This window comes from Stigmatopora argus, chromosome 3, assembly GCF_051989625.1.
Source record: "Stigmatopora argus isolate UIUO_Sarg chromosome 3, RoL_Sarg_1.0, whole genome shotgun sequence".
Lineage (NCBI taxonomy): Eukaryota > Metazoa > Chordata > Actinopteri > Syngnathiformes > Syngnathidae > Stigmatopora > Stigmatopora argus.
In genome coordinates, this window is record NC_135389.1 from 16094027 (window position 1) to 16115762 (window position 21736).

Consider the following 21736-nt stretch of genomic DNA (forward strand, 5'->3'; position numbering starts at 1 on the left):
TTTTTTAAGCTTGTGGTATCTTGATGAAAGTTTAAAAAAAACTGCACACCGCTGTTCCAGTGTTTTTGTGATAAGAAATGATACCTAGGTAAATACGACATACTTTCGAAGGAATATTTCTACCTTTAGTGGAGACAAACTGAGATACCGTGAGATCAAGTGTAGACACCCTATTATGACTGGTGATAAGGCTGTGTTCAGAGTAACAAATCACTCTCACTGTTTTACATGAGTTTGCACACAACTGCAAATAACTTTTTTTAAAAATATTTGATTAGGCTTTTGCTGCTCAGAAGTATTTCTCGATTTGCTTTATATTATCAGGTCAACAAGCTTTCAATATGCTGTTTAGAAATGATAACATTTAATTAAGTGCATAATTTGGATCATCAGAACAAATATGGCAACAATGTTGGCATAAACTACAGTCTTGAATTCACTGAGAAAAGGGGATTCTGCCATCTGTTAGCTTTTCAGTATTTACTTTTTTGCACAAATCAGATTTCCAGGGCACTTACTTTCCCAGATGTGTTGGGTTAGAGTTAACAACAGTGGCACACATAATAACACAATAATGCTGTTTTATCAATATTATATATCTATGTTCTATTTTACATATTTAATAAGTGTGTTATTATCGTGATGTTTTTGATGCGTTTCTGTGAGTTACTGCAAAGTCTTTTGATGATTAAGAGCAATAATAGGTCCCACAAAGCACGGACAAATAGGCTTAAGGACAGTTTTTTCCCCACATCCATCAGAACTCTAAATTTGCGGTAACATAACACACATTCCCTTCTGCGGTAATATGAAAAGATGTTTGGGTGGTGATCTGCCTCCTACTAGCTGACTGAAGGTAAGTGAAAGACAGTGAGAGGTAAGCGGCCTGTATCCATAACAGCAGAATGCCAAATTACAAGATTCCGTAACTATCACTTATTTAGGTCTTTTGCCGAGTAAACGCAGCTTATGGAGAAGCACCACCAATTTCGTCACACGCAGTTTCTGGGTGTGATGACAAGTAGGCTTTTTTGTTGTTGATAATGACGACAGGGCCTATGTCCGATTATTATTATTATTATTATTATTATTATTATTATTATTATTATTATTATTATTATTATTATTATTATAAAAAGGAATTGAGTTGAGTGTTTTTTTAAGCTTCGCTAACATGTAACTCCATATTAGGTCATGACTTATACTTTGCAGCTCCCCCCACCCCTCTCCCAAAATGCATATGTACAGTACATCTAGAAAGTATTCACAGTTTCACTTTTTCTACATTTTATTTTAGTGTTTTGCTAATGAATTAAATTCACATTAACCACTAATCTACACTTAAATGTCTGTTTCAACTAGATTTGATGTCCTCTTCTTCATCAAAACCACTGAGATTAGAAAGATCAGAATGTTTTTTCATTCTCTGTAAATTAATCTCTTTGTTTTTCCCTTTGAGCATCGTAAACCTAAGTTTATACATCCTGTAACATTTAAGTGCTTTAAGAGCACTACATTGCTTTATTCTCACAACGTTGTTTTTGGCGTAACTTGGCACTGGTGTTGCTTTTGTTATGTACAGGGCCTTGTAAAAACTTTGAACCTTTTTACTTCCCTAATGCTTTTCGTATTTCGGTATTGCAGTTTCACACCTTTTGTAATCTTACCAAAAATTGCTGTGAAAATCCAGGCCAAGAGCAACACTGGATACAACATACGTACATACTTAATAACTAGAGAACTAGTAAAATTGGGACACTTATAAGTTAAGGTACTACTGGGAAAATGGCTGTAACAGGAAAATGTAGAGAAAGCTAACCGCTGTGAATACTTTGCTGATGCACTGGACTTCATTTTTAGGGAGTTTACGGGGATTTTTCCAAGGAGTCACTAATGTTATCCCATCAGTGACCGTTGGCCCGGACTTTTGAACCATTCATGTGATTCCGCTTGTGGTTTCTATCCTCCTCGCTGTCCTCCTCCTCTTCATCGCTCCTGTCGTCCCCGTCCAACTGCAGGCCAAAACAACAACAACACATTGATGCTGTCGTAGAAAACGCAGCATCCACTTGTTAAACGCACCTTGCTGAAGAGACACTTGTAGAGCATTTTTGATATGAGGACAGCCCAGTAGAGGTGCAGCATTTGGAGTACCAGCAACATGAGGTTGAAGAAATAGTAGCCAAAAAACGCAGGGTAGTGGTCCAGTGGATATACCCACGTGCAATGGATCACCCTTTGGACAATCACATTTAAATTGGTGAAACTTTGTAACTTTTTTTAATGTAATAATGTTACAGAATATTGTGTCTCCAAGTGTACAAAAACATGTTTCCTTGCGCTTCATATTATATTAAAAGGCTGAATTCTGAATTGAATTGCACATACTCACCAGAAAGGAAAAAATCCAAGTCTGGTTAACATGAAAAGAAAGGTGAAGACCACAAACATGACATTAGCAGTCTTATTCCACTTGGCATAGTTGAGTACTTTTGCACCCTGCAAGAAAAAAGAAATTATTTTTTGCACATATTTGCAAATAAAGCAACACTTCTTATTCCTATGATATTATAAAAATATATTATTGCTATTATTATTTAACAGTTAAGCCTTCTGAGGTTCAATTTGTATGGTATTTGTAATTCATTGCAGTGTTCTATTATTGTTATATTACAGTATCAGCACAATGACAGCGAGCTGACCTCCAGCAGGATGTCTGCCGAGTCGTGGAGGGCCATCACGATGGTGCCAATGCGGATGTAGTTGGAGATCCACGAGAACGCCAGCAGAGTCACCGTGGCGATGTGGTGGATCACCTGCTCTTTAAAGTCCTAGACCGGGAATTCAAAGCTTAAAACAAGCTCACTTGGATTTTTTCCTTCACATCAATGTAAGGATAGTTTACACACTTGCCTTCCGCTTCACATCAAACGTGAGGCTGAGGAGCAGTGAAAAATAGAAGCCCATTTCCAGGAAGTAATACCAGTACTGGGATTGCAGCAACGACTGGACATATGACACGACATTATGTTCCATTAAACATCCTATAAGTAAATTATACTCTATGCTGTTGCATGTCAAAACACTTACCTGTTTAGGAAAGCCTGACCAAACTTCCTTTAGATTGTAAAACCAGGGTTTCTAAAGTCAAATCAGTGACATGATAACACTATTAATGAAACATTAAAAAAATGTGACCAGTAAAGGAGAGCTACAGAAACAAACAAGCACTTACATCATGGAGCGCGAAAATGCCACCGACAAATGCAGAAAAATAGAACACACATCTCCAGCTGTTGACATGAAAACAATGCAGTTGTATTAAAAAAAAAAAGAAGGGTTTGTGAAACAATTGTGACTGAACACACACCTTGCCTCGCAGAATCTCTTGCGAAGACCTGGACGATGGAGGTTGCGCTTCCTCCTGAACCACAACTGAACTTTCCGCTCGCTCCAGTTTGTCTTTTTACATAAGGCCCGCACGTCGGCCTGACACAAACACACACGAAAAAACATAAGTTAGACAATCTTCCCGAGAGTCCCCCTAAGACTTTAATTCACCAATTTTGATAAATATGGGACTCTTAACCCTTTCAAGGACAGTGGTCACTCCCGTGGTCAGATATTCAAAAGTTGACACGTAAGACTTTTAACCCTTTATAGGGCAACTGATTATTTTGGTCATTAAAAAATAAAAATAAATAGTAAATATGTTAATTTTCACCCACATACAGTACTTGCATTAGCACATACGGAATCAGTGAGGTTTTGAATTTTGTATTTACCCACGAATATACATCAATAAAATCAACGCGATCTCTTGCGTCTCTTTACCTGTGACGGAACATTAGATTGTGTGCAGAAGTAATTTTCCAAGATAGCATTTTGCTCTATGGCTCGACGCCGCCTGTCTTTAACACCGCAAACGTCGGCCAGCGGTGCGGCTACCAACCTGCACACCAACATAAGGATGACAGATATTACTTTTCATACTCTTTTAGGATAAGAGTGTGGTGATCTTTGTAATCAATCATACATGAACTTGCCATGTAGTTTGGAACTGATTCCGGAACATGTTTTCCCTTGGTTTAATATGAGAAAATGTATTATCTGAGCTCACCTCTCAAATAAGAACCTGACAAAAAGCAGACAAAGTGCACAGGGCAGCACAGCATACAGTTGGGAAGCTTTGGCGTAGATGCGGCCATCGCGGTCCTCCAAGTCCGTCCACGAGACGTTCACTGGTAGCCACAAACGCTCCCACCACAGCCACTCGGTGACCGTGTGTAACATTCTTTTAAACACAAAAAGATGTACACTTCAAAACACAATGCTGAGTAAGTTTAGATCATCAAGTGATTCATCATTTTAAAACTCCTCTCCCTCTTTTTTAAAACTAAGGCACACATTTTATATTAAAAAAAGAATCACAGTACACCACCGAACAAAAAATGAGGTAGCTTGCTTATACATGAATACAGAAGTGTATAACAAATACCATTACAGTTTTTTAAATGAGTAATAATATAATCACTCCCCGTTTAAAAGGATTACATTTCTAGGGTCACCTTTTGAATACCTTTCCACTGTCCCTGAAATGGTTATTTTAATCTAATTTTTAACTGAGGCATAATAGTGGTTAGTACTTTTAGCTGCCTCCTACACTGTCCCCGCAAATAAAATGTGAGTTGAGCCTTATATGTGCCTTACAATTGCTTGGCGACCAGTCAACAGTGTAAAGAATTCCACTCTGAAGCTGTTTATCTATGAACTGGCAAGCAAAGATCCTGGATGGGTCATGGGCCAAACAAACAAGCACACCCTTGTCCAAAATTTAACTCTTGTTTTTCTAATGTGGAAGGAATCTGAAAAAAAATATGCAAACACAGGAGGACATGACCAGACGACAGTAAAGCCTCTAATCTCACACTAAAATTTCTGGACTGTCAGCTTGACACTTACTTGCAAAGCTTTCCTGAAGATAAATGTAGTATTCAAATTTACTTCAGTGACCTTTTAACAATTTCCCTTGAAAGCATTCAACCCAATGTGATATAACTATATAAGATTACACTATCATTAGCCAATGCCAATTTTAATAAAGCCGGCCATTGAAAGAGCGCAGATACTAAAGGGCAAAATGATAAACAAAATGAGGTTAAGAGCAATTCACAGATAGAAAGATTACTAAGAAGTAAAGTCCTCCATTTATCTTGGACTCTGCCCATGTGTGTAGATAAAACATACGGGTAGTTTGTTCACAAAAATGACCAACCATGTTGCCGCTTTACACACTGAAACATGTTGTTGTTAAACGAGAAGCCGTTGAGTCAGTTATTGTTGTCATGGCCTGGCCAGGCCGAAATTTGAATAGCTGCGGGCAATGTTTTTTCCAGGCGAGTAGAAAGTGGTGAGACAGCATGCAAAAGTTAGTTTAAGTAAAGTACATTCAAATCCCTTGGGATGGGAACACGTGAAATTCTTGAAGCCCACACTCACCTTGTGGCTTTTTAAGGCAGCTGTATAAAAAGTTTGTCAAAGTCATGTAGTCCGCTTACACACACCCTGTTAGATCCTCTCTAACTGCCTGACTCAATGGACACAACTTCATGAAAAATCAATATTTACTCATGTCCCGATCCCTCCCTTCATTAGTGTGACGGGGGAGCGTGTGTGAGAGAAAGAGAGAGGGAGGGATGAAGAGAGGGAGGGAAACTCACCTGCGTGGAAAACTTGTAATGGTGCCCTCCCCTTTGGCCTCAAGATGAGAGTTAATTCTTTTTCTAGCACACCGTCCGTAACAGTGCAAAGTATTAGTATACTCTCGGAAAAATAAACGGGAAAAAGATGAGAGTTAATTCTTTTTCTAGCTAACATTCTGTTTCTGTTCCCTCACCTGTAGGAATTCCCTCTGGAATTCAGGGGAAGCCCGGCCCCCACAAAGGACCCCATTCTGTAGAAGAGGAGGAGGAGTCAATGCATGGCTTTCAAAGGAGAAACAGGAAACTTCCCATTAAGTCAGTGTGTATATAAAGGACAGTGAGGTTAGTATCAAAGTTCAACAACACTGCCGTTCAAAGAAAACAAATCAAAATGTAAGAATTCACAGGAATTTCTCATATGACTTGAGACTCATTACTCAATTTACTCATGATTAAAATGTTTTTTAAATGAACTGAAATGACACTAATCCAGCCCAGGCCTGATTCCGTTACATTATATTAACAACACTGTAATAATATACATAACCGAATAAAGTTTTAAAAAATCTAACTGTTTTTAATGAGTCATCGCTGTAATATTTTGATGTCAGGTGCTGGGCATCCATCTTGATTAAAATGGTCACTTCTCTTTGCTTAAGACAAGTCCAGTTCATTTATTTCTATTTTTGTTTGTAAGTTTTCCATCAAAACTTGAAAATTGAAGTGAATTAGATTGACTTCAAATTTCAAGTTCTGCTAACATTTTTTGGTGTAATCTGTATAGCAGACTCTGTTTTTCACACAAAAAAGTTGACCAAGCCATGATTCAGGTAGATTTGGGGAACTCATAAATTCAAACACTCCATCTGTCTTTATCAATAAACACTCTTCCACTAGATGGCAGAATGTAAATGATGAACTTGTCTATCCACCTGTTGCCATTGATACACTGCAGGAAACTTCATTAAAAAAGACCTAGAAATATGGTGATATTTTATTATCATTTTGACTGTTTTTGTATATCAAAACCACTAAAATTAAACACTTGATCTACGAGCGTAACTGTGGGTTCTAGAGCTCCCACGCTCCTCGGTGACGAGGTGCATTGGGAAATAGTTGAGCTGCGTCAGTGAGGTGAAAACAATGTAGAATGAACAATAAAAAGATTGGAATTGACTGTAATGATTGGCTGGGATTGTTTCAAAAGATCACATTCGTGTTTTTGAATTGTCATTTGCCATAAAAATATTTGTTGTCCACTTATTGGCTGACATTGACGGCTATAGATGACAGTCCATTTTGACTGAGAGAGGCTGTCAGTAAATGCCCTCCTAGTCAAAAGGGATTGGACGCAGACCACCTTTAATGTTAGCTAATGAGTTCCAAAAAAATCAGAAGGGACTTGGGGGTGATAATAAAGGAACAGAGACTATGGCTCCAGGCACAGACAAAAAAAATGGATTGTGTCCCCCTCCATGTCTCTTTCGGCTCCCTCACTTCTCCTCTCATACTGGGGTGTTGCGTTTAAGTTCACTGGGGGAAGGGGGTAATCTGTCACCCTGCGTCGTGAAGCTGGTAGAATGACTCGGTTTGGCGGGGGTCCCCTCGGCACCAGGAGCTCTTTGTCTGGAGGGTAAGGTGGAGCACCGGGCTTTGTCTCTGGAATGAGGCCGCTGCGGCGGAGGGCCTTTGAGAGGGATGAGTTCACCGGAGGTGGGGGCCGGCTGCGGTGACTCCGTGTCGAGTGAGAGGGGGCCTAGCGGTACAAGAGAAGTCTCCAGACGGATCCTGGAGAGGCTGCTTGAGTGGCTCGGTCTGGGGAGGCTATAAGACGTCTCCACCCCTCGGTGGCGTGAAGGCAGGGTGAAACAGCGGGCCTTGGCCCTTGCGCCTGGCTCTCGGGGCGGAGGAGCAATAGGCGAAAAGAGCCTTGCGTTCGTATGGGAGGGGCTCATTTCTTCCAAGGCGCTGCTTAGAGATTGGCAGGAAGCTCTTTTGGATGGACGTTCATTTGACTTTGACTGTGGTATCTTGGTATCATTGATGGATGCAGTGTCGTCACCTAAATGACAAAGTCAGAAATTTTAAGAATTGTCACTAAATACAGTAGAATTCAAACATTTTTAGACCAGCAACCCCCTAAAGATGTTATAAATCCTGCCTTTATAAACCTTCCAAATCAAATTGCACACACATTGAATCATGTTTCAAAAGAGTTTTTTCTCTTACCTATGATGCCCAGCTGCATCATGAGAGCGTCCAGATCCACAAATGAATTGTCTTCCTCATTTGCTTTGTTTTGACTTTCCTCCCCTTCAAGTTCACTCGTCTTGTCATCTTTGTCTCCCTCTTCCTCCTCGCTTCCTTTCATTTCCTCCAGATTTTCATCGGACTTTTCCTCATCATCTTTCATGTCAATTTCTTCCTTGAGTCCGTAACTTTTCATTGTAGTTCCCACGGCATCCTCAAATGACTTCTCAGCTTCTGAGTCACTGTCACTGGTCCGACAGGGATCCTCCTGAGTTACATTCAACTCAACCTCCTCCTCTTCTCCCACCTCCTTCTGTATTTGCTGTTCCTCCGATGGCGCCTCCACCACAATTTCTATGTTGGCAGGAAAAGGAAAGATGGGACGTTTACTGGAGAGCGACTTGGCGTTGGCCTCTTGGTCTTGATTGAGCAGAAACTCCATCAGCATCATGTTCTCCTTCTTCAGCTGCTCCCGTAATGACCGCGGCACATCTGGAATCATCCAGGCCACCAGCATACTGAGGAACATGGCCAGGTTCTAGGAGAAAGATTTAAATCTCATTATATGTACTTGTATAATGACAATAAAATCATTCAATTCAATTCAATTCAATGTCAATCCCCAGAGCCCCAAAAAACCCTAAATGGACTAAACTTTTGGTACAAGGATGAAAAAAAGTAGCCGTGAGGTTTAACAGAAAATAATTAAGAAGCCCTACATTACCTGAAAGAATATTACAAAGACCAGTTTTGCAGCCAGGACAGACCAGTACTGTTTGGAGAAGGTGTAAGCATCTGGTGCCCATGGTGGATCCCTGTAGTCCTTATACCTATTGAGCACAACATTAATGGTATCAGGTCCATATTACTACATTGCAGACTCATTGATCTTATGGTGGGAATCAATCATCTGAGCTCAAGGATTAATGGGAGGACGATGCACCCTAAAGTATTTAAGTATGGCAACCTGCACATGGATATTGTAGATATTGTAGTGTTGGGTGCAGTTCCGGGCGGGAAGTTGGTGACGTTGAAATAGGACAGGGAGTGCTCCATGTAGCCATTCATAGTCCCGTTGCCACTATAAATATACTGGTACACCATCCGTGGCACAAACTCCGACGTGAAGGAAATCACAAATGCCTGCAGAGACAAACACCCATGGATCAATATATTTTAACCAACTCTCCCTTCCATTCATTTTTTACCACACTTTTGCACACCCTAAAATGTCACCAAATGAGCGCAATGGATTATTCCTAGAAATATTCACATCACTTTAATTATGTCACATTTATACGTTACTCTCTCTTATTCACATCAGCTATATGGACATTACAAGGTCTTAAATGTACCACAAATGCATGTTAAAGATATACGGAAAGAAGTTGAGTATCCAGAGGAATTCCACACAACCACCATGAGAACATGCAAACTTAACAACTGAAGAACCGTAAGGCAATCATGCACATCACTGTACATTAACTGTGCGTGAAGTGTAATAACAAATAAACATGACATGCATAGGCTCAAAACAAAACAAAAACCCAACATTCGGTCAGACCGTCCACATTATCCCTAATAGGTCTGACACGCAATTAACACTTACATTGGTAATGACAGAAAACTTGCTTATTCCACAGAGAATGTTGTACCATATTCCTGGATGTGGCATGCATGAGAAAAGAAACAAAGGAGAAACAAGAAAGGAAAGACAGTGGGAATGCATGTAGAAACTTAAAAACAGAAACACAGATGAAGGGACAACAGAGAAAAAAAAAGAGGGCTAACTCATCCATTGCCATTGATGGTGATAGATGTCCAATCTGTCGATGGCATTGGATGAGCAAAAGTTCCTGGAGAGTTACAGAGTGCCGACTTGTGTGTGTATGTGTTTGTATTCCGTGTACCTATGTCTTTACACCTCACGGCATCCGGACGTCGGATCTCGGTCACAAACTTGGCGGCGTCGAGGCGGATCTCGATGACATTGTTGAGCAGAGCAAATGCGGGCGCTAGCGGAAAAGATGCCACGAACAGGGATACAAAGCCATACTGGATGACTGCAAACAGAAAGACGCCCGTTTAGAATTATGAGACCCTGGGAGTGAGTGAATGTGGAAAACAACGATACTCACTCATCTCCATGTATTCCGGGCTGACACCTTCAAAGGGCTCCAAGGTGAAATCCTTGTGGAACTGCTGCTTGGATCGCTTCTCTTCAGCGTCGTCCATCTCGTCCTCGGTGCCTCTGTTCTTGGCTTTTTGCTCTTGCATGGTTCTGTACATCTTCTTCAACTTACTGGAAATAAACCGCAACAAACACTTGACTATATCTTGCGAGCGTTGAAGTTCTGTCCGGAATCTAGGTACACAGCGAGAGAACGTACGGAATGAGAACCTCGAAAACATTGTTTTGAATCAGCTGTTTCCCGAGCATGATCATGCTGAGTTGGATGCACAGCTCGATGAGGCAGCCTGGAGGTGCACACTATAAAGGGGATACAAAAAGCTGGTTTAATTCCTTGCCACAACCCATGGAGGAAACAGCCTGAGGCCTTACCTCCTCCATGCGGTAGACGCTAAAGACGTAAACGTAGTCTCCAGGTCGACCAGAAAACCTGAATGACATTAATGCAGATTCAAGAATAAAGAGGAGATATGTTGACTCTGAAAAAAAAGACGCTTACCTGCCCTTGAAAAAGGCCACGTAGAAAATAGGTGCAAAAGCATTCATGGATTTGAGAAAGAAAGACTTGAAGATTAACCTTTCCTCAAACTCATCTTGTGTCCTTGGAAGCTCTGATTGGATGAGATGAACACAAAAGTATACCAACATGTCTATCATTCTCTTAAATAGCGCATGCAGTACTATGGAAAAGAGATGAGTTCAAATATGAAAATTAGATATGGCTGACCCCTCATAAAAAATATACTATATGTATATATAAGCATCTTTGTATTTGTAATGACACATACCCAGCTCAGTGAGCCACACAGCAATGGCTCCGTAGACCTCCTCCAGCACCAGTACGACCAGCATGTTGAGGATGATGCCTGTGGTGGTGACTGTCATCCTCACACTGGCTTTGGCCTCGTGATCAGGGTTCATGGACCACACGCTTAACATGCATATCCGATAAACGGCCACCCCAAACACAGCAGAAAATGTCACAAAAACCTGTACGCAGACATGTATTGAATGTTTATAAAAACGAAAAAACATCAAATTTTTCTGATACTTTTACCACACTTTTATGTCGTCTATTGTCTTCATTTTGCCATTGAGCAATATATTTCCGGACACTTCAACATGTCAATATTCTTTAAGACATTCAACAACACCCACAAAAAGATATTTTGTGTGGACTGTGATGACTTTAGGCAAAAGTCAACAGAGGCACATGTTCAGACGGCACCCTTGCGAATGCGATGTTTTGATACAGCCCTAGTATTGCATGTCAGACCTAATGTTGTTGATGGTGAGATTATGCAAGTAATTTTCTAAATCGAGGCCTCTTAGAAATTTAATCCACAGAGAAAATGCAAAAACAAAACAAAAAAAGGCGTACCAGTAGCAGCAGGGTGGAAACGTTGATGAGGTAACCTGGCAGGTGATCCTCAACGTCTAGAGACTCTGGCTCAAGCTATTTAAATAATTAAAAAACAAAAACAAAACATCAAGATTCATATTGTTAATTTCCATTGATGGCTTTTTATGTTGATTTTGTCAGGAATAGACAAAAGTGTGTGTGTGTGTGTGTGTGTGTGTGTGTGTGTGTGTGTGTGTGTGTGTGTGTGTGTGTGTGTGTGCCTGCGTGCGTGTGTGTGTGTGCCTGCGTGCGTGTGTGTGTGTGCCTGCGTGCGCGTGTGTGTGCCTGCGTGCGTGTGTGTGTGTGCCTGCGTGCGTGCGTGTGCGCGCGTGTGTCTGTGTAGAGAGAGAGAGAGAGAGAGAATTAACAGGAAGAGTAAGGGATTTTTTTAATAAAAATATTATTTTCTATGCAAAACCATATTGTCTGGAGATATTTTGAGATTAAACATTCCAGGGGAAAAAAGTGTAGTATGAATTCATTGATTAAACCCCCACTGAAGTTGCAGATAATTAAACTTCAGCCATTTTTTGTTTCCAACATTGCCCCACTAGATTTTGTACACACACATTGTGTTTTTTTCCACCTAGTGTAGGCTTTCGAGCAAAACACAGCCTCTCCCCAGCCTTTGTCTCTCCATCAGTAATCTGAGCTAATCTCGGGCAGGTAAGCAGCTTTGGACTCAACCATTCAGAGAATCCGGTGGGTGGTGGGGATTCTTACTCTGCGCTTTTACAGAGATACATTTACAAAATAATAATCATAATCCACCTGCAGCTACCGAATCAAAAAGTAATTGTTCGTTCATACAAAACGATTTAAAAAAAGAAATTGCACAACAATATACGTGGAGCTAAATTCCCGGGTAGCACTGCGGAAGAATTAAGATTAGGATATAAGAATTAGGCTCCCAGGTGAAGTTGAAATCACCTTTGAGTAACATCCCGCCCACTCCCCTCCCACTTTATCAGATGTCCTCTCCCCGTGAATACCTGGTAGGAAATCATCCGGTCTCTCTCTCCGTCCACTCCATCCTCACTTTGAGTCATCTGCAACATAGAGGTTAATGTACATGCATTTAAGACCACAAATTGGGCAAGCAGATAGATACAGTACCTTCCTTTTCCACTTTTCTTTCATTCTGTCTTTCTTTTCCTGTAATGCTTCTTCGTACTCAGGTCTCAGCTCTTCCTACAATGTGCACCAACCAAAAAATTAGTTACATGAAACAAAACAAACAAACAAAAATTCAGGGGGGGAAAATCAGACAATTTATCTTAAAGCCTAATTGCTAATACTCTTCAATATCTACAAATACGTGCTCACCTGGACTCTTTCCTTGGGTTAGCAAATGCGAAAGACACACAAGCATGCATAAGACAAATGACTAGTGCTCAGTCAAGTGAGTATTTACATACATCCTTTCAGGCACATTTGCCCCATTGAAGAAGGGATCAATCCTATTACTGTTAACCAGGTAAGGAGAGTCATACTTGTATATTTACGTCGGGCATTGGACCACCCCAGTTGACCCGGAAGTCCAAAAGAGTTAAACCTCTAACCCTGTCTAACTCTGGATTAAAAATGTGTAATACAGTATGTAAAGGGCTTGGAGGTACAAGAATGGTAACAAAATGGTGATATAAAACAAGTAAATAACGAAAAAAAAGTTGCTGCTACCTCCTCGTCCTCCAGGCTTGTCAGGTCCCAGGTGTGTTTCAGACACATCTGTCGCCTTTTCCAATGTTCCAGAAAACAAGCAGCTAAAGGATGACACACACAATAGTGTTTTGACCTTAAGGATTGGACATGTTCTAAAAATAATATTGAAAAATAATATTGAACAATATTTGAGACAAAAAAAAACACATCTCTCTATTGAATTAAATCCTAGCCACATTTGTTTAAGTCAATAATTCAACTTCAGTGATGGACAAAAATAACTCCTACTGTTTGAATTGGACAAAAATGAAGGAGATTTGTAGCTACCCCATAGAGACATGAAGATGGCAAAAAGAACTGTGGCTCCGTTGTCAAACAAGTAAGATGCTTTGGCCAACGAGCACACTGTACTCAGCCGCCAGTAGTCGCACACCCCATCGCACAGTGGACACATGGTGATGTTAAGGTTGTCGTTGCACGTCTCCTGACTACAAAGCCGATGAAAGAGGCCAAGAATTACTAGGCATTATTTGACACACTTACAAAAATATCTGCCTACCTTGGCATGTTGGTGTCCACAGTGAAGATGCCATAGAGAAAGACGATGATACCCAGTACAGATGGAGGGATGAGGAGCTGAGTGTAGACACCGAGCCAAGCGAAGTACAAGCCAATCTGCTCCCCAAAGTACTTCCTGTCCACATTATGGAAAATACAACACATTACATATATGTACAATATTAACATGTTTTTAGTTAAGCAATGCAAAAAGTGGATGGATATACTGTATTAATATGGCTTGGATGAATACAGTTTATTAACAACCTGATCAGGTCCACAGGTTGGTACTTGTGCATGACGCCGTAGTTTGCCCATTCTTCATGGAGGACCTGAGGGACAACAAAAAAGGTCGCCGCCAATAAATGTCTTTGCAATGGTACCCTTCATTAACTAAAAAAAAAAAAAAAAAAGAGTACACACCTGTCTATCATTACGCTGTTCTTTAATTCGTCTCCTGGAAAACGGACCCTGCATTTCCAAATAAGTACTTAAGCACAGCAATGTTTTTTAACTACATGCTATATCTGTAGCCAAGTATTTATATTAGCATGCATGGAAAACTGACTGTACATGAGCATACTCACATCATGTAAAGGGAAGGCTGAGATGTAAACATCCCGAGCTAATAAGGACATGATGCCTGCAATAGAATGACATTGTTCAGGATATCATGAAAAATAACTGATCTAAAGCTTTAAAGTGGCCAGTGGACAGGAAAATTCTGTACTCACCAGTGGTTTGGCAAGAGTGCCTGCATGTTGTGCGTGAAATAATTTCTGCAACCTGGACACAAGCGTGATTGGTCTGTCACATTCAGATGAACGTCACCATTATTTAATCCATTTGGAGAAGTATAAACTCTGGCTAACCAAATACTGCTATTTAACCTATATTTTTTCAGTTATCTATCAAAATTGGCCATGTAGCAAAAGTCCATCCTAGATATTTAATTTTCCACTTACAATTCTGCTGCGCGTCGCATTGTCAAAGACAGTTTCTGTCGATGTGATGTCATACCTGCAAGGGGAACATCCATTGTCAGCTGATACAGTTAAATTTGTTGTTAATACAAGTTGTAGAAATTGCACTCCATTTTGATCCATTGACAACATGTTAGGTGTTACTTACAGGTGGAGCTTATCTCTGATGAAATGGTGTTTGAGCGTCTTATACTGGGCACGTGTCTGAGGATCCCGCTGCACGTCGAAATCAGGGAGGTCTGGCTGAAAGGGTGTATTAATTTTTGTGATGAAGGAGTCCCACATTCCTGCAACACCTGCCCTTTTCCTCAGCTCACATTTCTGTGGGGGGAAAAAAGGGAATGCAGCATTGAGAAGTTGAGCATACACATTGTATTTGTTTTACTCTTCTAGGAATAACTTAGACACACTGTTTAGCAACCCAGGTGTATAGGTACAAAAATGTCCATTGGAGTAGATTACCTTTTTGACAGCAACTTTGATCTTCTGAAGCTCCGCCTCTCGACTAAGGATTGTCCATGGAATGTGGAGCCGGATAAAAGTAATGCCGTTTGCCCTCTGGGAACAATATAAAGGTGCACAAAAGCTTGATTTTAACACAGAACCAAGTATACATAGAATTAGTGCTAAACTTGACTGTAGAGATATCCAAGGAAATAATGGGAAGCCTCAACCAGTGTGAAGTTTCACACAAGGTTTACTGCTGATGCCTGTTTCTGGTTAAAGCCATTGTGCCTAATTATCTCCATGCGTAAAGCCATAATACCCAAGTACTACAACATGCACAACAGACACAAGAGTTTACCGGTGTCTTACAGGCATAGCCAAGTAAGTGCAGGCTTAGTAAACATAACACGACTAAAATGTGTATATGAAAAGATGAAACGATAGAATATTTTTTTACGCCATCTGATGGACTTCCTCAAGTCATTTTTTTCAAATTGTAACTTTTTTTTTGCTATTGACAATGACTGATGTCCAATTCACTGGTAAAGCTGGTGGTGACTGATCATGTTTCAGTGCTATTGATGCTGAAGCACATCAAATCCATTTGAAGGGGAAGGGCTTGGCATTGAATGATCGTGGCCAGCCATCACAGTCCAAATTGATTTGACATCCTCCACGGTCAATGGTGACAAATGTTAAGGGTTAAACTCATACAATGTAGCCTTTCAAGAGGAGCTTTTGTTACCATGACAACGTGGTGTGCAGGTATTTTTGAGTCAATGTCAAAAGTGCGGTCCAATTACACTTGTCCTTTAATGTGCAGATCCTTGTATTAAGTGGTGTGTAGTACTGTTTCCATTGTTTTACTTTTTGCTTTCAAATCCAAGCAGCCAACAATTTATAGATAAAAACTTCAGTCAATTTTCCATATTTAATCCTTAATTACTGGGAGGGACCCAAAAGCAGGGTAATTTGTGGATAACAATTATATTAAAAGCAAAAAAACTGCACCACTGAGTCACATGATTTAATAACATCAACATCAATGACCTTCAGTCAGGATGCCAAGTATTTATCCAGCACCTGTCCCAGCTGCTTTGTGAGGTGTCATGAAAATCCATCCTAAATATTACAAACACCCTGGCCACATTAGTGTGTTCACCTGCAAAATCTAAAAGAAAGCACAATTTCTGCATCATCTTTACCAAGACGATATTGCATATATGTGTTATTATAATCTTGTCCTCATCAACCAGTTCACGTTCCTAAAAAATCTTTGGTCACTGACAGATGGTCCGCTGTGTCGACTCGTCTACTCATTCAATCAAAGCGAAACCCACCCGCCAGCCATACGCCTCTCTCGCGCCAGCATAAACACTTCTGAGTAGTGGATCACTCTCTAATAAGGCCCTATAATCTGGCCTTTGGCTTCACACTCATGGTCAGCGGTCTTAATACTCAACCAAAACAGCAGCTGATATAACACCAAAGCGCCTCGCAACCCGCACACAAAACAGACGCATTGCTTCTAAAATAAGCAGGACGCATAGGTTGTCATAACGTTCAGACATGATGTTCTCCAACTAGGAACAGATTACGGCAAGGCATTCCACGGGACGTTCAAATCACTGAAACATACAAAGAAAAACCTTGAGCGAGAGGCCATCCCTAAACTGGCTGGCCAATTGCAAGGCACGTGTTACTGCCTTATGTAACCTATTTAGTCTAAGTGAAGGGATCCATGTGATGCATGTAGCTGATATGTTTGTGTCCAGTAAATCTAAAATATAATAAAAATTGCCCAGAATATACCTCCTGTGGCACTTCCCAAGTTTTCAGCCATGTTACAGTCATCAATTTAGTTAATTGCAACAAGGTCAAACGCACCTCTTTATCACGCTCTATCTGGAGACCGGCATTGAGAAGCTCGGTTTCAAACTCCTCCCTAATGAGAGCCTTTTCCTCTTCGGACAGCTTTGACTCCTCCGCATCTGCCGAAGCGGCTCCTCCTCCCGCCTCAGCGGTCTCCGGATCCCTTTCCCACAAGCCCGGTATAGGAATGCTGCCGTTGGACGCGAGGGAGAGGCGTCCCCTGGATATCCGCCATTTTTTGGATTTGTAGCACAGCACATAATCCACCTTCCTCTTTCCGTCGGTGAAAAAGAGCCCTGGGCCAAGGTCGATGCCAGAGTCCTACAAAGAGAGCGTACTGTTTGAGCCCAGTGGTGCAGCCAAGGAAGGGGACCATGAAGAGACAGATTAGTACCGGATGCTGAGGTTCATCGTTGTCCGTCAGGCCCGAAGCAAGCGGGCCCCCGTTAGTGGTGTCGAGCCCAAGTCCGGAAAGCGAGCGGGCCAATGAGACAAGCTTTGCAGAGTGGACGGACGACGACTCACTCATTGCTGTTACGATGGACATACGGCCTTTTCCGTTTCATCCCTCTGACAACAAACGGAAAGGAAAAACAGATGTTCAAAACTGAAAGCTATTGTCAACAGTGTAAAAAAATATTGCATCTCATTAGAATGGGACATTTTTATATTCAGCTTTTTACACGAGAACAGCGAGTTACGCTAACACAACGCAAACATTGAAAACATGAAGCTTAAACATAGGGAAAATTAATGAATACTATTGGTGACAATGGTATATTTAGATTTGTCATGGATTTTCACCACAGCACCCTTTGCCAGTAACAATTTTTGATGAGTATACATCATTTCATGTTCCAAACACTCAGTATCATCATCCAGGATTATGAAGTGCTTTAATGCAAATGCTTTTTGATTTCAGTGGGCACTTAGCAGTTGACCATTTTTAGCATTTAAATTAGTTACCACCCATCTAGAAAATAAATCGATATTGATACATACAGGGGAAGACAGGGTAGGGTGTGGAGCTTGCCAGGTATTCATCTTCGTTACACTGTTGGCATACTGATTGGAAAAGGCAAAACAAGAGGGGGGATGAGGAAGAAAAACAACTCCCTGCTGCTGGAAGGGGTGTGGAGTCAATTTTGGGGAGATGTTAGGGTCTAAAATACAAATGGCTTCACCTGGATCCATATTTTCTGTCAGCTACAGTACTATTAAGATTCACTTAGAACTATTGTTGGCAAGAGCTGTGAAGTCGATGTGACTTTCCAGTATCATGTGACTTTCTAAAGTGACGGATAAAGAATTAAACCCAAAGTTAAGCCGTCCCTCTGCTTTTTTGCCCCAATTGAGGATGTAGGCGAGGATTAAGCGCTGATTGAGCGGGTGTCGTTTACAACAATCTGCTGGGGTAATTTGGTTACTGAACTTCATTTGTTGGGATTTCTCGTTCACATTGTGGACAATAGACACAGGGCAAAACTGAAGTATGAATGATGCCATCATACCTCACAATATACATTATTAAAGCGATAATGTTTGCAGACGCTTGAGTGCTAATGAAACAACTTTCTCAAATTGGAGAAAATCGCAAGTATAATTCACAATCAAAAGCAGTGGTAAATCATGGCCACCCCAGTAGAAATGACATGGTTGTTCCATTCTTGTAGTGTGTCATTGTTTCAGAAATGGAATATTAAGGTCCAATTATGACATATAGGCTAATGAAGTTTTTAAAGTGTCACTTTACACCGTCTTAATGAGTGTTTACAATTAAGATGCTATAACACGCTCACCTCTACATAAGCAAATCAACTTCCTTGCACATTTGGACATAGTAGCACTAATCCACTTTAGCGTATGTTAGTAAACAGACAGCTAATGTAATGTGAGAATATACATTCTACAAATGGATGTTGTCAAGTGGTCTGTCAGAATGTGGCATCCCCACGGGAGGTGGCAAATGTGACAAGATTACGGCTCAGTTGACAAGCAATTTCCAAGTAAAAATGCAAAAAAATCAAATTAAAAAAAAATCCAAAAACTGACATTCATCTACTACAAGTACTAGTATTTTTTTTCTGGGACAAAGCCCGTGGTATTTTTGGGGAATATAGCTTGTGAATTGTCTTAGAGCAGGAAAAAAGTAAGACAATTAAGTCCACCCAAGTTTTCCGTCTTTTTCAGCTTTTTTGCATGATATTGCTTCAAAAGAGTTTTCTGAATAAAGTGACAACAGCAACGAGATCACTGAGTCAAGTTAGTCATGGAATTTCCAATATTTATAGGATACCATCTTAAGAAAAGATCAATTCCATTCATTCCTGTGACAATCCATACACATTATAATGCGCCTTGTATTTGTCATTATCATGTAACCTGTGCACATTGTTATGTTGGGACAGGCCCAGCAGGAGGGCGCATGCACATGTCTGTCAGGCTTACGGGCCTGTAAGCCCTGCTGAGAGCTCGACAACACAAATGCGAAAAGGTCAACACATGCACCCTCATATTAAGGGGGAAGAGGGTATCAGGCAGGGTAGTTTGTCTTTGTCCTTTAATGACTCTACAGCTAATTTTAAACACTATCCATCTATCTATCTTGTCTATCTATATTGTTTTGCTGGTGCACTTGAGGTTTATGTGACTTGGAGGGGCGGGCACGTTATATCCGGGACTGGTCGTTAGACTTTTTTTTTAAAATACTACAAGAAAACAATAAAATATACAAATGAATAAATACAGGAACAGTATTCTATATTTAAAAGTCAATGAAAAATATAAAACCATTTCAAATTCAGTCCAACTGTAATGCAAAGCAACTACTAAAACATTTGAATGAAAATCCTCGTTAAAAGAATGTTTTATGTCGTACGACAAAAGTGAGTCTTGAGAATGAAGAGACTTTAGGCCTACAATCAATGAGATGTCAAGGCTTTCAAATGTGTGCACATGCATGCTCTATTTTAATAAGAATTGATAATCGACAGTGATTAAACTAAACTGTGTACAGTGTAGAAATAGTTTGGCAATGTTTTGAAATGTTGTCTGGTAGTGGAAAAGATGCTTCAACTCCTCAACACACTGTGACACAAATTATTTAGATTGATTCATAAGAGGTGGGAAAACATTACACCATCATTCAAGCCACAAGTGTGCAAAAACATGTGTACAAAATGATAAAACCAACTCAATTTGTGTGAAGTAGGCACTTTTTAAATTTTAGTATTCCATAAAATACAAAAAAAGATGATGAGTACTCACTAGTGCTGGTGAAGGATCCGCTGGCTGCACCTTGGAGATGAATGACGACAATACTGATTCCAAGACGCGCTAGGTGCGCGTTGGTGTGGGGTCGAGATGGTGGACAATCCATACGCGCTCCCGACACCGCTGGGCTTAGCTCCGCGCGCGCACGCGGGGCCGGCTAATTCCCTCTGAGTCCGAGTCCTAGTGTTACATCGGACATCTTGTTGGCTTTCAAACCAAACCCTTGAACAAAAATGTAGCACCTCATTCACGTGCTCTCTAGACCTGTTAGTGGGTTTTAGAAACATGATCATCATCACATCACACGATATTCCTATAAATGCATTTCCCACTAAATATTTATTCAACTTTAGAATGAGAAAGTAAAGGATGGTATATTTTAGAAGTATACAAGTCAATTACTTCTTCTTTAGTTGTCAAAATTAATTTGTTGAAAAGTAGGTTATGGCGTGGTTGGGACAATTATCCTTTAGTTCTAAATAGAAAAATGTAAATAATTCAAGGAGTGGGGAAAAATAGCCTAATAGTGTATATTTATATTGCTCTCTCTCTCTCTCTCTCTCTCTGGACAGATCCACAGACCTACTGCCAATGTGTAGTCAGTGCCAAGCCTACGAGGAGCCATTTTAGGGTTCAGTTCAGCTCAACCACACTTCGGTTTGATCCACAATTCAATCCGAACACTTCACAACCTCTTCTACCAACCTGTCTGGAAAGATAGTATGACGTATAAAAAATAATTGGAAAGACTTATTGCCTTTTCTTTTGTTTCAAATTGCATGTGATTTAATAAGCGTACATTGGATACAGACATGGTGGTCAACAAAAGTAGATATTAATTTTTAGCTCCTGGGATACTATTCTAGGTGCAATGTTTGGACTGACAGTTGCACCCGGTGACAGACATGATTGTGTGGTGACTTCGGGTTCCGTTGGCACATAGGATGGGAACGCTGATGGGCTCTGTTTCCATGGCGACGCAACATACACACTCTTGCTCAAACACGCCCCTCTGCAGGGAGTACATGGACTTACTGCGACATTTACCCTGACAGACAGGGAGAGACAAAGAGGATCAGATGGTGAGACAGTTAGTTTAAGGACTCATTGGTGTTTGATGAATCATCAAATTAAAGTGTGTGATTGTGTGTCCCCTTACCTCACAGTAGTGCAATTCAATCTGCTGCTCTGATTGGCAGTCATTCACTTTGATATAGTTTAGTGTTCCCGCTGTTGGGTGACACTCCGATACCATACCTTCTCACCAACAAGTGCATGCACTTTTATTAGAAACAAGAATTCAAGCCAATCAAATAACTAGTAGTCACACTACTCACATGTCTCGCAGCATGTTGTTCCAACCTTATTTACTGTACCCTGTGAACAAACGGGAAAA

At 40.6% G+C, this 21736-nt stretch overlaps 3 protein-coding genes across 8 annotated transcripts in view; all 3 read right to left on the bottom strand.

Annotated features, from left to right (window-relative positions):
• Positions 1-342: 342 nt before the first annotated feature.
• On the bottom strand, positions 343-5662 carry cers3b (ceramide synthase 3b). The gene is made up of 11 exons (XM_077595435.1): positions 5500-5662; positions 4121-4294; positions 3835-3952; positions 3371-3489; positions 3236-3293; positions 3091-3141; positions 2914-3006; positions 2703-2831; positions 2393-2499; positions 2083-2236; positions 343-2012 (listed from the first exon to the last, which is right to left on the bottom strand). Exons 2-11 carry the CDS (start codon positions 4291-4293, stop codon positions 1905-1907), a joined length of 1110 nt encoding a protein of 369 aa, XP_077451561.1. The 5' UTR covers position 4294; positions 5500-5662; the 3' UTR covers positions 343-1904.
• Positions 5663-6666: 1004 nt separating this feature from the next.
• On the bottom strand, positions 6667-20647 carry ano2a (anoctamin 2a). Of its 3 annotated transcripts, XM_077595427.1 has the most exons (29): positions 20335-20647; positions 19686-19775; positions 17462-17637; positions 17083-17388; positions 15211-15306; positions 14897-15069; positions 14731-14785; positions 14500-14551; positions 14353-14408; positions 14189-14236; positions 14033-14097; positions 13767-13901; positions 13535-13695; positions 13226-13308; positions 12872-12883; positions 12662-12736; positions 12538-12594; positions 11525-11599; positions 10932-11133; positions 10643-10754; positions 10516-10573; positions 10343-10443; positions 10091-10254; positions 9863-10015; positions 9562-9614; positions 8920-9095; positions 8677-8782; positions 7932-8490; positions 6667-7764 (listed from the first exon to the last, which is right to left on the bottom strand). In XM_077595427.1, the coding sequence occupies exons 3-29, from the start codon at positions 17612-17614 to the stop codon at positions 7208-7210; spliced, it is 3843 nt and encodes a 1280-aa protein (XP_077451553.1). In that variant the 5' UTR covers positions 17615-17637; positions 19686-19775; positions 20335-20647; the 3' UTR covers positions 6667-7207. The 3 variants fall into 3 exon arrangements, with proteins under 3 accessions (XP_077451553.1, XP_077451552.1, XP_077451555.1); XM_077595426.1 differs by lacking the exon at positions 19686-19775; XM_077595429.1 differs by lacking the exons at positions 12872-12883; positions 19686-19775.
• A 443-nt stretch (positions 20648-21090) lies between these two features.
• vwf (von Willebrand factor) overlaps positions 21091-21736 on the bottom strand; it is a 29101-nt gene continuing 28455 nt past the window's right edge. For all 4 annotated transcript variants that reach the window (XM_077595424.1, XM_077595423.1, XM_077595422.1 and 1 more), the window contains 3 exons: positions 21678-21717; positions 21500-21597; positions 21091-21388 (listed from right to left, as the gene is read on the bottom strand). In XM_077595424.1, coding sequence (XP_077451550.1) covers positions 21203-21388; positions 21500-21597; positions 21678-21717 — 324 coding nt within the window. In that variant the 3' untranslated portion in view covers positions 21091-21202. The remainder of the gene's footprint in view (positions 21389-21499; positions 21598-21677; positions 21718-21736) is intronic.